At 42.7% G+C, this 18,937-nt stretch overlaps 1 protein-coding gene across 7 annotated transcripts in view; it reads left to right on the top strand.

Annotated features, from left to right (window-relative positions):
- LOC112227360 (obscurin-like) overlaps positions 1–18,937 on the top strand; it is a 107,303-nt gene that overhangs the window by 64,529 nt on the left and 23,837 nt on the right. For 3 of the 7 annotated variants that reach the window (XM_042307659.1, XM_042307657.1, XM_042307664.1), the window contains exons 42-52: positions 5,049–5,315; positions 5,540–5,806; positions 5,956–6,222; positions 6,780–7,049; positions 10,273–10,536; positions 11,231–11,509; positions 12,016–12,273; positions 12,571–12,837; positions 15,708–15,974; positions 16,236–16,511; positions 16,648–16,920. In XM_042307659.1, coding sequence (XP_042163593.1) covers positions 5,049–5,315; positions 5,540–5,806; positions 5,956–6,222; positions 6,780–7,049; positions 10,273–10,536; positions 11,231–11,509; positions 12,016–12,273; positions 12,571–12,837; positions 15,708–15,974; positions 16,236–16,511; positions 16,648–16,920 — 2,955 coding nt within the window. The remainder of the gene's footprint in view (positions 1–5,048; positions 5,316–5,539; positions 5,807–5,955; positions 6,223–6,779; positions 7,050–10,272; positions 10,537–11,230; positions 11,510–12,015; positions 12,274–12,570; positions 12,838–15,707; positions 15,975–16,235; positions 16,512–16,647; positions 16,921–18,937) is intronic. The other 4 variants (XM_042307660.1, XM_042307661.1, XM_042307662.1 and 1 more) reach the window with 4 other exon arrangements.

Genomic DNA, 18,937 nt, shown 5'->3' with positions numbered 1-18,937 from the left:
GGAGGCTGGTGGGGGGAGCAATAGGAGGACGGGCTCATTCTAATGGCTGGAATGGAATCAATGGAATGGAGTCAAACATGTGGTTTCCATTGTATGACACATTTTGGGGTCTCTGCATAATCTTGTAGTCGTGTTAGTGTGTCCAGTAATCTTATTTTGTTTAATCTTTGTCCCTCACTTGCAGTGTAGGCAATTTTTTGGTAGTCTGTGTCACTGGTTTCTCTCTTTGAGTACTGTTGTATGACACGTTTATGTTCATGTTCTAATGCTTTTTGTTTAGCATTCTGCTTACTAGACAGATAAGGAAGTTAAATCATATACCGGTAGTCATTTTGGTATTTTGCCATAGCTGTGAAGCCTGCTGCTACTGCTGTCCCCAAACTGTAGCCCCAGAAGGAGGAGACAGTAGTAGAAGGACCTGGTAGGAATACGAGCTATCTGTTGTCTGTTGAGCTCACATCTTTTTTTCTCTAGTGGGTCTGTTGAGCTCATACCTTTTTAGTCTAGTCGGTCTGTTGAGCTCATACCTTTTTTTTCTAGTCGGTATGTTGAGCTCATACCTGTTTTTTCTAGTGTGTCTGTTGAGCTCATACCTTTTTTTCTAGTGTGTCTGTTGAGCTCATACCTTTTTTTCTAGTGTGTCTGTTGAGCCGGTACAAAAAAAGACAGATCTGTTGCCTGTTGAGCTCATAATCTACCTGTGCATTGTGTCACATTTACATAGGATCTGGTGCTCTTAGGCCAATCTTTTCAGGCAAACTTAATACACTGTTTTATCATTGTGGCTCATTTTCTAGGTCTTTGCTTAATTTTGTGGTCTTGTCCAGGTGTTGAAGTTAAGTTAAGGCTACCCCCCGAATTCGCTACATTGGTGTCCAAAGTGGGATGGCACTCCTGAGGCCATTGGAGAGGTGTGTACACGTGAGGGACACGTGAGGGGTATAGAGAAGCGTGGGGACACACTCTCCCAAAGGAAAGGGGTAATGTAGCGACCTCAAAGGATATATTCATATTTTTAAATGTATATATATATTTTTTTAAATGTATGTCTCTGAGCGATGTTTTATCGATTCCCGGGGTCATTTCATGTTTTCACGTGTATCTGAGCTATTGCCGTTCAAGCAGGTAGAAATTCGACCAGTATGACGTAGCACTACAATAAAACTGCTTTCACCACACTGGAAGTTAATAGAAATACGACTTTGAGATCGCGAAAACGTCTATCATACATGTTAGATTTCAATACTGGCCAATGTCATAATGCAGGAGGTTGTCTTCTCTCGAACGAGCCATTGATCATATTTCTCTGATATTCCTGCCTCGAGAGATGTAAATTTAACAGATGGTCCACCACATTTCTCCTACAGTATTTGTCTGCCTCTTCAGTCCAGGGTGCATTTCATGGTGTCGTTGCATGGCCGTTGTGAATGTCAGGCTCCACTCTGTGCGACACATCATCCTGCTGGTTGAACACGGTGAAATTGTAGACTCCTAAATTGATAGGGCAGTTTTAGGCAATTTTACAACTAGCTACTTCACATGCTGATATTTACTTTGGTATTATTGTGTGTAGCTACATTTGCTTGCTAGCTAGCCAGCCAGCCCATAAAGAGAGCATTGCATTGTTGGTTGTATAGTCAACTTGAGCTGCAACAGATTCCACAATGATTTTCACATGTTGCTATTATAACGACAAAATAAAACAATGGTTCACAACAACAACAAAAAATCACATATTACTGTTATTTAACATTGTAAAATGTAGAAATTAGTGGTTTTGGGTGGATTTTTCCTTTAACCCAACACCTAGCGACCTCCTCAAGGAGTTTGACCTCTTGGTGTAACGGTTAAGGCTTAGGTTTGACGGTCGCTGGACCTGAGTTCGAGTCGAGGCTACACCCAAATTCACTGCAGTATGTAGGGGAATGTGGGGTAAGTTGAGCCAGAGGATTAAGTTAAGTTACCCCTTTTCATGATGCTTGTATCTAAACCAAAGTAAATCATTTTAAGATGGTTCTATATATCAGTTGGTGTCTCTTTAAGCTTCAATATGAGGTCTTAAACCGAACATGGGAGTGGATCCTTGTAGCTGTGTGGGCTAATATAGTCAAAATGTTTGCCTTGGGGTTAAGTTGAGCCATTGGTTGAGCCAATGGAAAGTTGAGCAAATTGTGTTTTCTTCCCAGGATCAATACATGGCATTATCGCTGGGATATGAGGTAACAACAGGGCTTCTTCTGCTGTAGCCTATAGTTTGTGTCTGTCAACAAGTGCATTGTTCATAATGAGCGGGCAGAATTAGTTGAATTTGGGCCGTGTTTGCTCATGTGCATTTCTAAATGCAAAAGCTATTAAACTCGTACTGTATCTGTAATAGTTCCTATTCATTCCATCCTTCAGTCTACAAAGTACACTCTTTATTGAAAATATATTCTGTTGAAATTGGCACATTGCTACAAGTATTGTTTTGACTGGATTATTTGCGATGCTTCTAAAAGATAGTCGATAGAAAGGAGCCTACACTGACGGTTGCCATGTGAATAGGTAAGATGTTGACATTGCCATGTTGCCATGTGAATAGGTAAGATGTGGACATTGCCATGTTGCCATGTGAATAGGTAAGATGTGGACATTGCCATGTTGCCATGTGAATAGGTAAGATGTGGACATTGCCATGTTGCCATGTGAATAGGTAAGATGTGGACATTGCCATGTTGCCATGTGAATAGGTAAGATGTGGACATTGCCATGTTGCCATGTGAATAGGTAAGATGTGGACATTGCCATGTGCCATGTGAATAGGTAAGATGTGGACATTGCCATGCTGCCATGTGAATAGGTAAGATGTGGACATTGCCATGTGAATAGGTAAGATGTGGACATTGCCATGTTGCCATGTGAATAGGTAAGATGTGGACATTGCCATGCTGCCATGTGAATAGGTAAGATGTGGACATTGCCATGTGAATAGGTAAGATGTGGACATTGCCATGTGAATAGGTAAGATGTGGACATTGCCATGTGAATAGGTAAGATGTGGACATTGCCATGTTGCCATGTGAATAGGTAAGATGTGGACATTGCCATGTTGCCATGTGAATAGGTAAGATGTGGACATTGCCATGTGAATAGGTAAGATGTGGACATTGCCATGTTGCCATGTGAATAGGTAAGATGTGGACATTGCCATGCTGCCATGTGAATAGGTAAGATGTGGACATTGCCATGTGAATAGGTAAGATGTGGACATTGCCATGTGAATAGGTAAGATGTGAGCCATGTATGTGAATAGGTAAGATGTGGACATTGCCATGTTGCCATGTGAATAGGTAAGATGTGGACATTGCCATGTTGCCATGTGAATAGGTAAGATGTGGACATTGCCATGTTGCCATGTGAATAGGTAAGATGTGGACATTGCCATGTGCCATGTGAATAGGTAAGATGTGGACATTGCCATGTTGCCATGTGAATAGGTAAGATGTGGACATTGCCATGTTGCCATGTGAATAGGTAAGATGTGGACATTGCCATGCTGCCATGTGAATAGGTAAGATGTGGACATTGCCATGCTGCCATGTGAATAGGTAAGATGTGGACATTGCCATGTTGCCATGTGAATAGGTAAGATGTGGACATTGCCATGTTGCCATGTGAATAGGTAAGATGTGGACATTGCCATGTTGCCATGTGAATAGGTAAGATGTGGATATGTTGCCATGTGAATAGGTAAGATGTGGACATTGCCATGTTGCCATGTGAATAGGTAAGATGTGGACATTGCCATGTTGCCATGTGAATAGGTAAGATGTGGACATTGCCATGCTGCCATGTGAATAGGTAAGATGTGGACATTGCCATGCTGCCATGTGAATAGGTAAGATGTGGACATTGCCATGCTGCCATGTGAATAGGTAAGATGTGGACATTGCCATGTTGCCATGTGAATAGGTAAGATGTGGACATTGCCATGTTGCCATGTGAATAGGTAAGATGTGGACATTGCCATGTTGCCATGTGAATAGGTAAGATGTGGACATTGGGCTTTGTTCGATTCCATCTGGTTCGCTCAAGTGCGCAATTTTAAAGTTATGTTATAATGAATAGATATTCAATTTGATTTGTCATGTTTGTAGTTGTGGAGACACCAGTTGCTCCTGGCACCCCAAAAACCAGAGACTGAAAAGGAAATGGTGGTAAAAGCTTGTGGTAGGAAAGGACAAGCTTTCTGTTTCAGTAGCTTGCAGTTGTGGTGTATTACAATTTTTTTCTCGCCCTTAAATGGGAAGCAGGAAGTAGGTCTTTATTTTGTTGTCTTTTCAAATAAAATGTTTTTGTCACATGCTACATAAACCACATGAGTAGACTAACAGTGAAATGCTTACTTACGGGTCCTTTTCCAACAACGCAGAGCTAAACAAAGATAAAAAATAAAAACAGAAATAGTGTCAATAAATACACAGTGAATAACGAGTAAAAATAAGATGGCGATATACAGGGAATACCAGTCCTGAGTTGAAGTGCAGGGCGGCGAGGTAATTGAGGTAACTATGTACATACGGTATATTGTAGGTAGGGGTAAAGTGAGGTAAATTACTAGACAACAGGATAGATTTAGCTTTGTTGTCTATTGTTGACCTTGCAGGAGTGTACTTGTTGTAGATTTTTTGTAGCTTGATGATGATATTCCAAAGGAATTCTGCATACAAAATGTCAAATTTAGTCAGAGACCAGGATTCTTCATGCAGTGCTGTGCACAAATCATCTTGGTTATGTGTAAACCCATAGTTAAAATCTCACTTTCAAGGTGGTGGTGGTGGTGTTGGTAGGTCACACAGCAAATCCTTTCACAGCTGCTGGTCTGGACGGACGGACACCAAGCAGAGGAGAGTGCATATATAAATGGTCCTTGAAAGTGTTCACCATACATAGAGACATTGTTCCATTGGGAACTTCTTCTCCATATGGTTTAGCAATATCTCTTATTGAGGCATTGTAACAGTGAATGCAGTCTGCAGATACCTTTTTTTAACCCTTTCATTTCTCAGCTCTCCCAGTCATATTCAAACAAGATCTGCAGAGTCAGGAGGCTGAAGAGGGGGGCAGTGTTACCCTGCACTGTGAGCTCTCTAAACCTGGGGTCCCGGTGGAATGGAGGAAGGGAACACAGGTGCTGAAGTCTGGAGAAAAGTACCAGATGAAGCAGAAAGATTGCCGTGTGGACCTCCAAGTCTGTGATTTGAAACCCGAAGACACAGGAAGCTACCAGTGCAGGACTGGAGACACAGAGAGCTCAGCATGCCTGAAAGTCAATGGTACAGTAGGATGATGAAGACCTTGTCACTGCTGCCCCATTCATCACTAGCACAACACTTAAACTGGAGCTCCACATGTATTAACAGAAATGCAATAAACAGTTAGTCAAAGTTAAAGTTATGTAACAAAACAGTTACCTTGGAATGATGCCTACCATTTTTTTCATTAAAGCTTTTTAGATCTGTAGACTTATAATTCATGTTTTGGGATTTTTATTTGTCAGCTGTCCCAGTCATTTTCACTAAAGAGCTGCAGAGCCAACAGGCTGAGGAGGGGGGCAGTGTTACCCTGCACTGTGAGCTTTCTAAACCTGGAGTCCCTGTGGAATGGAGGAAGGGGGAGGTGGGTCTTTGCCTCTGTGCCAAGTATAACATCATCCAGGAAGGGCACAGCGCTAGGCTAATCATCCAAAACCTAGACCCAGAAGACTCAGGCAGCTACACCTGTGACAGTGGTGACCGGAAAACCACAGCACACCTTTCTGTGAAGGGTAGGCTGAGAAAAAAAGTATTCTGTTTTAGCAGTTGTGCTGTTTTGAAACAAAATTCCCTCGTGTATTAATTGTGGTTTGGGGGCATAATTCCGCTCTCAAAAGGTTTCACTATCTCACCTCTCCCAACCTCTACCGTTCCTACCTAGCCCTGCCCGTTTACTTCAAAACTCGACTACAGAATCTAGAGTGGGACGCAGGTGAGATCGCCATCCTCCGCTGTGAGATCACCAAGCCTGGGGCCAGCGTTGTCTGGAGCCGGGGCGACAGGGTCCTGAAGTCTAACAACAAGTATCAGCTGAAACAGGAAGGGGCCATTGTGAAGCTTATCATCTATAGCCTACAAGGGGCTGACTCTGGGGAGTATATCTGTGACACAGGTTACCAGAAGACCACCTCCGTGCTCACTGTACAGGGTAGGGAACCAGATGAAAGTCTGATATTGTCTTCTGCCATTCTTCTCAATCATTCTCTCTCTTACACACCTCTTGAATCATGGCACTTATCTTCTAATTCACTCAATCCCTACCAACCACTTTCCATCCTGAGTGATTCCCACAAGACTAATGTCACGCTAGGCTTTAGAGGACCAACGGCCTTAAAGGGCACTGAATTAATGCTTGGTGATCTTCATACTTTTCTTCAGTCACTTAAAACTTCCTATGTCCTTCATATCCTTTACGCATCTTCCTCTACACGTCTACCGTCATAACCTTTCCACCATTCCATTCAACTGTTAGGGGCAACGGACTGTCTCGCACTTCCATTTCATCTGTTTTCTGTGTTGACAGGTACAACCTTGTGTCTTTTCCACAACCGTAGTCTCTGTACTGTAACTGTACTGAGTGTACATGGTAAGGTGCCCTATTTCTGTTGGCACCTAACCATTAACACCCATATAGACATTATCTGTCCTTTTAGAGTAAGCTTCACATCTAGCCAGTAACAACACATGACTGGCTTTATCAAACAGAGGTGGAGGTGACCATAGTGAAGGTCTTGAACAGCTGTTCGGTGCACGAGGGGGAGGATGTCCACTTTGAGTGCCATCTGTCCCACGATGACGCCAAGGAGGTCCAGTGGAAGCTTGCGGACGTCCCTCTGCAGAACAATGAAATGAACCTGATCCGTGCCCAGGGCAAGGTGCACAGCCTCACCCTCAGGGGGGTCACCCAGGCCGACTCGGGCACAGTCACCTTCACCGTGGGTCACCATACCTCCACCGCAAGCCTGACCGTCCGAGGTAAGGGGCCAAAATCCGTTTTATACCCTGCCTGTTTAAATTAAGGGGTACATTAGGCCTATTTATATATATATATACACACAGTGGGGAGAACAAGTATTTGATACACTGCTGATTTTGCAGGTTTTCCTACTTACAAAGCATGTAGAGGTCTGTAATTTTTATCATAGGTACACTTCAACTGTGAGAGACAGAATCTAAAACAAAAATCCAGAAAATCACATTGTATGATTTTTAAGTAATTGGGGGTGGCAGCATCATGTTGTGGGGGTGCTGGAGAGACTGGTGTACTTCACAAAATAGATGGCATCATGAGGCAGGACAATTATCTCAATCGCAACATCTCAAGACATCAGTCAGAAAGTTAAAGCTTGGTCGCAAATGGGTCTTCCAAATGGACAATGACCCCAAGAAAACTTCCAAAGTTATAGTAAAATGGCTTAAGGTCAACAAAGTCAAGGTATTGGAGTGGCCATCACAAAGCCCTTACCTCAATCCTACAGAAAATGTGTGGGCTGAAAAAGCGTGTGCGAGCAAGGAGGCCTACAAAACTGACTCAGTTACACCAACTCTGTCAGGAGGAATGGGCCAAAATTCGCCCAACATATTGTGGGAAGCTTGTGGAAGGCTACCCAAAACTTTGACCCAAGTTAAACAATTTAAAAGCAATGCTACCAAATACTAATTGAGTGCATGTTAACTTCTGACCCACTGGGAATGTGATAAAAGAAATAAAAGCTGAAATAAATAATTCTCTCTACTATTATTCTGACATTTCACATTCTTAAAATAAAGTGGTGATCCGAACTAACCTAAGACAGAGAATTTTTACTTGGATTAAATGTCAGGAATTGTGAAAAACTGAGTTTAAATGTAATTGCATGTAAACCTCCGACTTCAATTGTATATCATCTTATGTAAATGGTAACTGTATATACTATATAGTCTAAGCCTTAGACTCTAAGGTAAGGGTTTAAAATACTATATATAGACTAGTGTACAGTATGAGTCTGCTGAACAGTACAAACCCTTTTCCATTCTTTCCCAATACTTGGAGGCATTCCGAATTCATTGTATAACCTGACTTTACGAGGTAAGGGGTACAAGTCTGTTGATCACCTCTTATCCTCTCCCATTGTACCTGATACCTGGATCCCTTTTGTTCATTCCACACCCGTTTCATAGCCTGACCGTCTGAGGTAAAGGGTACATATACTGTATAGTCTGAGGTAAGCTGCTATATAATATATGTATAACATGAGTCTCTTTATCACTCACCTTTACTAGACCTAACCATTTTACCTCAATACCCGGAGTCCATTCCAAACTCATTTTACAGCCTGACTGTCCGAGGTAAGAGGTGCTTATACCCATTAAATGAAAGTAAAGGGCACTTATACTATAAAGTCTGAGGTAAGGGGTTATATTTATTTTATTTTTTATTTTTATTTTACCTTTATTTAACCAGGTAGGCAAGTTGAGAACAAGTTCTCATTTACAATTGCGACCTGGCCAAGATAAAGCAAAGCAGTTCGACAGATACAACGACACAGAGTTACACATGGAGTAAAACAAACATACAGTCAATAATACAGTAGAAAAATAAGTCTATATACGATGTGAGCAAATGAGGTGAGAAGGGAGGTAAGGCAAAAAAGGCCATGGTGGCAAAGTAAATACAATATAGCAAGTAAAACACTGGAATGGTAGTTTTGCAATGGAAGAATGTGCAAAGTAGAAATAAAAATAATAGGGTGCAAAGGAGCAAAATAAATTAATTAATTAAAATTAAATACAGTTGGGAAAGAGGTAGTTGTTTGGGCTAAATTATAGGTGGGCTATATACAGGTGCAGTAATCTGTGAGCTGCTCTGACAGTTGGTGCTTAAAGCTAGTGAGGGAGATAAGTGTTTCCAGTTTCAGAGATTTTTGCAGTTCGTTCCAGTCATTGGCAGCAGAGAACTGGAAGGAGAGGCGGCCAAAGAAAGAATTGGTTTTGGGGGTGACTAGAGAGATATACCTGCTGGAGCGTGTGCTACAGGTGGGAGATGCTATGGTGACCAGCGAGCTGAGATAAGGGGGACTTTACCTAGCAGGGTCTTGTAGATGACATGGAGCCAGTGGGTTTGGCGACGAGTATGAAGCGAGGGCCAGCCAACGAGAGCGTACAGGTCGCAATGGTGGGTAGTATATGGGGCTTTGGTGACAAAACGGATTGCACTGTGATAGACTGCATCCAATTTGTTGAGTAGGGTATTGGAGGCTATTTTGTAAATGACATCGCCAAAGTCGAGGATTGGTAGGATGGTCAGTTTTACAAGGCTATGTTTGGCAGCATGAGTGAAGGATGCTTTGTTGCGAAATAGGAAGCCAATTCTAGATTTAACTTTGGATTGGAGATGTTTGATATGGGTCTGGAAGGAGAGTTTACAGTCTAACCAGACACCTAAGTATCTGTAGTTGTCCACGTATTCTAAGTCAGAGCCGTCCAGAGTAGTGATGTTGGACAGGCGGGTAGGTGCAGGTAGCGATCGGTTGAAGAGCATGCATTTAGTTTTACTTGTATTTAAGAGCAATTGGAGGCCACAGAAGGAGAGTTGTATGGCATTGAAGCTTGCCTGGAGGGTTGTTAACACAGTGTCCAAAGAAGGGCCGGAAGTATACAGAATGGTGTGAATGGTATACATATAATGTATGTCTCCTAATCACTCACCTTTACTAGGCCTAACCATTTTTTATTTAACCTTTATTTAACTAGGCAAGTCAGTTAAGAACAAATTCTTATTTACGATGACGGCCTCGGAACAGTGGGTTAACTGCCTTGTTTAGGGGCAGAACAACAGATTTTTACCTTGTCAGCTCGGGGATTTGATCTAGCAACCCATTCTGGATCTCTCAATTCATGGTCATCTTGTTGTGGACATCGATTGGTATAGCAGTGCATGCCATTGGTAGGGCACTTGTTAATTTCACTCACATTACAAAATAGCAAGAAACAAGAAATCTCCCTGTTTTTGTCCTTTGAGACCTATGCTATTTGAAACCTATAGTGGCTAAACGTTTTTCTAGCAAATGCTTTTAAATGTTGTATTGAATGTTTCCTTTCAAGATATTGGATGTGCTTGAATGTCCGTCCTGTCCGTGTCCACTCCTGAAACAGGTTAACGTCTCCATCCATTCTAACCTTGTGGCGGTCTGTATCCATCTTGCTGTTTCCCGGGCAGGGGCCCCTGTGGTGTTCAAGAAGGAGCTGGAGAGCCAGGAAGCAGTGGAGGGAGGCAGTGTTTCCCTGACCTGTGAGATCAGTGCTGATGGCAAGGTGACCTGGAGAAGGGGCTCCGTGCTCCTCACCCAGGGGGAGAAGTATTCCATGGAGCACACAGGTTCTACCTACATCCTGATGGTTCACAAGTTAAAGGTTGAAGATGCTGGAGAGTACACCTGCGATGCCGGGGATAAGCAGAGCACAGCCACCCTGACAGTCAAAGGTAATGAAACGTGGCTGTGTTCATGTCTGTCGCTACTGGTTTGCTGTCACTCTACATTATCCACTGCTTTCATTCTGTGTGCCGACATACTAAGAACGTCCTTCTTAATGTTCTTTTACTTGGATATTGTTGTAGCCAAACTTGTTGTAACCCGTTTTTTAAGGGTAATCTGTGACTAAGCACGTTATCTATTATTTCACATAGTTTTTAGGGGCAACAATAACATTGTAGTTGATCATGAAATATAGGTTTCATAATCAATGTGTTTTTACATTTCAACCCCAATCTATTTGCCATGTTGCTGACTGCAGTATGCAGTTTGTGTTGGTTTTGTTGTCGTATTCAAACCTATACTATGTATTTTGTCAGAGATCATTTTTTGTACTTATGTCTACCTTCCTACGCGATAGCTGTCACATAGGAAGTGAACATGTGTTTTTGTGTAATATTGTACTCTTTAACTGAGAAAGAATCCTAAACGTTGAGTAGACATAAATAACCTCAGCAAACTCCATGAACTGGTGTCTCCTGGAGTGCAATTCTCCATCCTCTTTAGATCTCACTTTTAAATCAGGATACCAATGGTGGTGCTCTAATGCCTGAGTGTTTCACCTTCATGAATCCCCTGGGAAACCCTGACCCTGGGAACCTTTAGATCTCTCACTCCCCCGTCATCACATTCATTCACCTCCAGAGTCTGTGCGCATCACTCGGGAGCTGCACGACATCACAGTGACCACCGGGCAGGATGCTGTCTTTGCGTGTGAGTTGTCCCAGGAGGGCGTGACCAACGGAGAGTGGTGGCTGGGCGATAACCTCCTCCAGAACAACGACCTGAACCAGATGGCCTGCCAGGGCCGGGTACACCGGCTGACACTACAGATGGTCACCCCCGATGAATCAGGGGACGTGGCGTTTGTGGTGGGCGAGGAGAAGACCGTTGCTTGCCTACTGGTGGAAGAGAAGCCCAAAGGTAATAGAGATGTTAACGGAGATGTTGAAGATGGCCTCCTAGTCCTCACCCATCTCCATCTCTCCATCTGTCTTCCATCAAACAGCTTTGTCTTGGCACGTTAGAACACTCTTTGTTCCTCTGCTGTGCGGCGTCATCCATTCCATCCTAGCCTTTCTTTAGACGTGTGTTGGTCATCCTCCTGGCTTTTCTTTTTATAGCATATCTGTCTTCAAAGATACTATAAAATGAAGTTGACAACAAGACGTTTGTCGCTGATATTAACATATCACTTTGCTGACTTCAGTATCAATTTGACTATCAGTGAAGTGATGCATGCCTAATGGACATAGTCTTTGTGGTTATCATTGGCATGCTACTGTAAGTACATAAAAGAGATTGCAGACCTTTGGAAAAAGAGACACATTAAATACTGCACATATAAAAACCATACAAGTTTGACCTATGACTCTTGACACTCAAAGTGCATTACACTGTACTTAGCTTGGGATTTCCCATATCTACAGCCTTAATCCTTGAGAAGCCTCACGATACAGTGGCCTTGGAGGGCGAGACAGTCACCCTGTCCTGCACTGTCTCCGACCCCACGGCCACCGTCACCTGGAGCAGGAATGATGTGGCCATCAAAGCAGGACTCAAGTACGACCTGCGGAAGAATGGAGCTCTCCTGCAGCTGCGCATCCACAACCTGGAGATGGAGGACTCTGGAACTTACTGCTGCGATACCGGGGATGCACAGTGCACCGTCACCTTGATTGTGGAAGGTAAAGAATGGTGCCGGCACTATAAAAGTCTGGACCCTCTACACTGCATCTAATACCACAAAATATTTACCAGCCCAATCCTCACAGTGAATGCTCTGGATCAAGATAAACTCAGGATGAGTTCCCCCACAATACTCTTCTTGACTGTTTTGCCCTCTACAAACTACCATGCACCCAGTCTTCCATCAACATACACTAACAGAGCCATCTTACTCCCCTGTCCACGTCGGCCACTGTCACCTACACTATTTTACGTCCTCTGTCCAACGCATATGTCATGTCTCTTACTTCCACCAGGTGCCCCGGCATTCTTTCAGAAGGAGCTGAAGAACCAGGAAGCCCAGGAGGGTGATGATATCACTCTGCACTGTGAGCTCTCCAAGGCGGGCACTCACGTGGAGTGGAGGAAGGGAGGCGCAGTCCTCCAGGCTGGTAAGAAGTACGAGATGAGGCAGGAGGGCTGCGTTCAGGAGCTCCACATTCGCAACCTGGAGCCAGAGGACAACGGCTATTACACCTGTGATGCTGGAGACCAGCTCACCACGGCATTAGTGGCAGTGCAAGGTATAATGTCACTACACCGTCTCTCTCTGAGAGGGTTCATTTCTGTATGGTCTGGTCTTTTCTTTTCTCAAGGATGAAGGAATTCATTCCTAACGGTTTTAGATAGTTGTGGTGGTTTCAACAAGTGTACTGTATGTCACGTCAGCAAGTTAAAGATGATCAGTTGTAGGATGTCATTTTGAAGTTTCCAGTCTGGATGGAATACATATGTTTAAAGGGATAGTTCACCAAATTACAAAGTGACACGTTGGTTTCCTTACCCAATAAGCATGGTATGACATGGTATGACAGTAATCCATGCTTTGGTTTAGTTTCCCTGGCACCGTTTCCACATGCTAACATTTAAGCATTTGTGGCATAAATCCCATTGGCATTTTTTGCGCATTATGTCACATCAGCTGAACAAACTATAGATTGTATCATGGAATGTGTTGGGAATAAATAACACAATGAAGTGTGTAAGAATGCTTGCCTACTTAAAGTCCAAGTTTAAATGAGGAATGAGACAGGTCAAGGTCGAAGTAATCTTTATTATCGCAAAGCATCAATGCTCATTATACGCACACACTGGGGAACTGTCAATGAATGATTTTTGTTATACTTTTGGTATACTTTTCCCTCTATAAAAAAATCCCCACAGAAAATTGTGATTAGATACCATTTTAAATTCTGATATTTATTTCATTTTCAGAGTGACCACCAGAGCAATTTCGATTAATTACAGCTATTAGGAAACCGCATTGGTTGTACACTAAAAATGTCTACTCTTTTCACACGTTTTGTCCAAGGCTAATGTTATTCTTGACAGTTTCATGTAGGTGTTCTCAAAAGAGTTCAAAACTCCTCAGTAGTGGGAATGACTAGATCAGTAGCGAATGACTTTTTGTTCCTCATCCATGCATGCTTCCATGCAGGAGCATACATTTGAGTCATTTCACCTGAAAGAGTTAGAATGAGAGTTTTCATGCTGTGTACTTTTGATGGGACCAAAACATACCGGATGGTACGGCACTAGATGAGGTTTCCACCAGTCTCTTAGTGATATGCAGCAAGAGCTATGCTAGTCAATGAGGATTCACACCCTTAGTTCAATTGTGTAGCTATACTTTTAGCTAATAATGGCAAATGGTACCTAACAGTTGTGGTTTACAGATACACAGTATCTACAGTCATCGGAATAGAGTAGGACTGGTGGACATACACTGAACAAAAATATAAATGCAGTATATGAAGTGTTGGTTCCATGTTTCATGAGCTGAAAGAAAAGATCCCAGAAATGTTCCATAAGCACAAAAAGTTTATTTCTCTCAAACTTTGTACACAAACAAGTTTTTATCCCTGTTGGTGAGCATTTCTCCTTTGCCATGATAATCCATCCACCTGACAGGTGTGGCATATCAAGAAGGTGATTAAACAACATGATCATTACACAGGTGCACCTTGTGCTGGGGAAAATAAAGTCCACTCTAAAATGTCTAGTTTTGTTACCTAACACAACGACACAGATGTCTGAAGTTTTGAGGGAGCGTGCAGTTAGCATGCTGACTGCAGGAATGTCCACCAGAGGTGTTGCCAGAGAATTAAGTGTTCAAGCCACCTCCAATGTTGTTTTAGAGAATTTGTCAGTAAGTCCAACCGGCCTCACAACCACAGACCATGTGTAACCACACCAGTCCAGGACCTCCACATCCGTCTTCTTCACCCCAGGGATTTCTGTCTATAATAAAGCCTTTTTGTGGGGAAAAACCAATTCTGATCAGCTAGGCCTGGCTCCTCAGTGGGTGGGCCTATGCACCCCTAGGCCCACCCATGGCTGCGCCCCTGCCCAGTCATGTGAAATCAATAGATTAGGGCCTAATGAATTTATTTCAATTTACTGATTTCCATATATGAACTGTAACTCAGTAAAATCTTAGAAATTATTATATGTTATATTTTTGTTCAGTATATTTTAGTCATAATGTACAGTTCTAGCAAGCATCCACTATAATATTATTCAGAATGATTGAAATCTTATCTGCCTACTGTAGTATATTCACATTGAAACAGATTGCATATGATGTCATTTTAATCATTTTGTGGCAGTATGTGTGATGTATGATTGCTGCTAAGAAGTCATGTGTGCACACGGGTAGTTAAAAAATAATAAAAGACAACGTGTCACACAGAGTATTTTACAGAGTACTTTAACTGAGCTTGGCTTTGACTTTGTAGTTCTGTGGCTACAGTAGGAGAGATTTAACCTGTAGACAAACGTTGCTGCTGTATTAAGAGAAGCAACAGTAGTTGGGCAGTGCTGCTTCACCCATCCACCCTGGCCGGCCACATTCCCTTAATTACTCTCAGCCTCACTTCCACCCTAGCCTGCCTAAAACTAAAACTCTCTAACCCTTCCTGCCTTTGCTCTGTATGGCACCCATTGGCATATTTCCCCTTTCTCATTGGTTGGTTAGTGTGCAGGAGTTGTGTCCAACTCCCTCTGCCTCTTGAGACATTTTGGCTTTTCACTCCCCCTTCAGTTTGGAGTTGCAAAAACAACTGTCACAGTGTAAACATTCACATTCTAAGTACATACTGTATTTGGGCACTGAGTGCTGCATCCATAAGATGTACTGTGGATCAAGGCAACTCTATGCACATTACTAAAATACTAAGCCACCTCTGATACCACCAGTAAATCTATAATGTATACAATTTCCCCACTGGGGATAAATAAAGTTAATTAAATTAAAAGTAAAATAAACCAAAATACTCCAAGGTGTACTGGAGTGTTTATAAAGCCCAGGTGTCGTTCTTTGCCATGTGGAGAGAGTGCATGTCAGTCATGATGGCCTTGTCATATGACCCTTGACCACTGCCCCCACTCTCAGAACCCACAGTAGAGGTGGTGAGTGAGATGCAGGACCTCCGTGTGGCTGAGGACCAGCCGGCTGAGTTCATCTGCCAGTACTCCCGGCCGGTCCAGGCCCAGTGGAAAAGAAACGGGCGGCCGTTGCAGCCTGACGGCAGGAGGGTGGTAGTGGAGCAGGACTGGACCGTGGCTCGCTTGTACATTAGCCACGTGTCCACTGAGGACAGGGGGACGTACTCCTGTGAGGCAGAGGGGACCTGCGTGGTCGCCTCCCTGGAGGTGGAAGGTGAGCTTCTCTTCTCTTAGGAAAGAGCACCTAGCTACCCTCCCCTCCCCATTTCATGCAGTTTTTGCAGGTTTTCATTGTGAGTTTCAGCTTGAATAGTAGCAAGTGTCTAGCAATAAAAAATCCACTTGTCCTATAGGCCACCGTGAACATAAAATCCCCATCAACAGTGGGGAAAAGGCTTGTTTTATGACACATTCTCCCCTCTCAGATAAAGCTATTATCTTACAGTAAACCCTGCTCTCCTCTTCTCCCCTATAGCCAAACCCATTGAAATCCTCCAGGGCCTGGAGAACATGGACACCATCGACGGCGGCGAGGCCCTGTTCGAGTGCTCGATCTCTCGTTGCGAGATCAAAGACAGCTGCTGGCTCATTGACGGCAAGCCGGTGAAGGATTCGCCAACCACTGAGATTGTGTCCTTCGAGAGTGGCCGCCGCCACCTGCTGCTGCTAAAGGACCTGCACGTCGGGGACAACTGCAAAGTGACCTTCCAGGCGGGCACCGCAGCGACCTCCGCCATGCTCAACGTCAAAGGTTTGTTTGTTTGTCAGTAAGTTAGTTATTGTTTTTGCAAAGGCCTGGTCTTACGGTGAAATATACTATGACATACTACAGCTGAAAATAAGGAAGAACTGCCACATATGATATGAAGTGGCTTTTGTGTGCGTAGGCTGGCAGCTGGATGTGGTGAGCGGTCTGGAGGATAAGGTAGCTGTGGTGGGAGAGAAAGTAGAGTTCAGCTGCGTGCTGACCGAGCCTGTGCCTGAGGCGGAGGTAGCCTGGTACTCTAACGGAGCCGAGCTAAAGAATGATAACACCTGGGCCATGCAGGCTGACGGTTGCTTCTACCAACTGGTGCTGAGACAGGCCTCAGCCATGCCACCACAGGAGATCACCTTTGCTGCCAGGGACGCCATTTCCATGGCCAAGCTCACTGTCATCAGTAAGTGTGTGGTCTCACTACAATGCATTTGAATAGAAAGTTTGCAAAAATACGTAAGATCTTGCTACCATGGAAAGATAAATGTCTGTCTATTTGTGGAAAAATCACCCTGATGAATTATTTAGTAATATCCCAGTTTACCTATTTACTTATGGCTCTGCCTACACCGAACAACTTTGTTTTGAAATTATATGAACAAAAACATGTCAACTTCATTTGAAACGGCAAGCCAGACAAAATTAAACTGGCCTAATTACAGTACCAGTCAAAAGTTTGGACACACCTACTCATTCAAGGGTATTTCTTTATTTTTACTATTTTCTACATTGTAGAATAATAGTGAAGACATCAGAGCTATGAAATCACATATATGGAATTTTGTAGTAACCTGAAAAGTGTTTAACAATTCTAAGTATATTGTAAATTTCAGATTATTCAAAGTAGCCACCCTTTGCCTTGATGATTCTGATTCACTCCTGGCATTCTTTCAACCAGCTTTATGAGGTAGTCACCTGGAATGCACTTAACAGGTGTGCCTTGTTAAAAGTTAATTTTGGCATTTCTTTTACTCCTAAACCGTTTGACTCAATCAGTTGTGTTGTGACAAGGTGGAGTGGTATACAGTAGACAGCCCTATTTTGTAAAAGACCAAGTCGATATTATGGAAAGAACAGCTCAAATAAGCAAAGAGAAACGACAGTCCATCATTACTTTAAGATGTGAAAGTCAGTCATTGTTGAAAATTTCAAGAACTTTGAAAGTTTCTTCAAGTGCATTCGTAAAAAAACATCAAGCGCTGTGATGAAACTGGCTCTCATGAGAACCGCCACAGGAAAGGAAGACTCAGAGTTACCTCTGATGCATAGGATTCTTCCAACTTATAGAATGTTATGTACGTGGCGGATACAACCATTCTAGCTCTGCAGATGTTGCTGTGCAGAGACAGAATCATTAGATCCCTTGTTTTGGTTCTGCCCATATGTAGCTTGTTTTTGGCCGCAGGTTCAGGAATGACTGAAGAATTGCAACATATACCTGGAGTATAACTCTGTAAGTAGCACTTTTGGGTGACTTGAAAATAAATAGTCAATCGATCAATAATATAATAATAAAAAATGTCATCTTTCATTTACAATCTGTTGAAACTATGAGAATGATTCAGAATTTACAAGGCAATTAGGAAACTGGACGGTTTTCAGAGATAAGGGGAGGGGTTGAGGGTAGCTCAAAGGGGGACTAAAAACAAATAAAAGGAGATAACTAGTGTAAAATATACTGTGTCTATAAAATGTATATAGTATGTATAAACTGGAAGCAGAAGCCTAAGTATTGTTTCCCCCAAATATGTGGGGATTGGAAATTATGCCTACAATTACATAGATTTTTTTTAAAAATGTATTGTAACTTTATTTAACTAGCAAGTCAGTTAAGAACAAATTCTTATTAACAATGACAGACTAGGAACAGTGGGTTAACTGCCTTGTTCAGGGGCAGAACGACACATTTTTTACCTTGTCAGCTTATGGATTTGATCTAGCAACCTTGCGGTTACTGGGCCAATGCTCGAACCACTAGGCTACCTGCCGCCCGCAAAGAACCCACAATCTATCTGCAATATTAAAGCTGATCTTCCTCACTGTGTGTTCGGACTAGATACACCTGCGTCCAATACCAGACTAATGTACCACTGCTCCAGTGGTTTTAAACGTCTTAATTGTTGCCCTAATGGTGGTAAGTGGTATATTTATTATGTTTGCAAAGTTTTTGTACCTATTGCCTGATTTGTGAAGGTCAGCAACCATTTGTCTCTTCATTTGTGAGCTCTTTGCCTTTTCCCATGCTGATGAATGACAAAGGAATTTTACATGCCTGTCAACTCATTTTTATACCCCAGTGAAACAAGAAGCCACAATATAGTTCCTTAAACTGAGATTAACTTAAAAAGTGGAATGGTTTCATTTTATTTATAAAATCTTTAGGGGTGTTTGTTAAAAAATATATATTTCCGAGCAATTGT

The sequence above is a fragment of the Oncorhynchus tshawytscha genome, linkage group LG28, assembly GCF_018296145.1.
Source record: "Oncorhynchus tshawytscha isolate Ot180627B linkage group LG28, Otsh_v2.0, whole genome shotgun sequence".
Taxonomy (NCBI): Eukaryota; Metazoa; Chordata; class Actinopteri; order Salmoniformes; family Salmonidae; genus Oncorhynchus; species Oncorhynchus tshawytscha.
Note: the sequence above shows the minus strand (reverse complement) of the source record. Positions and strands in the feature narration are given on the sequence as shown.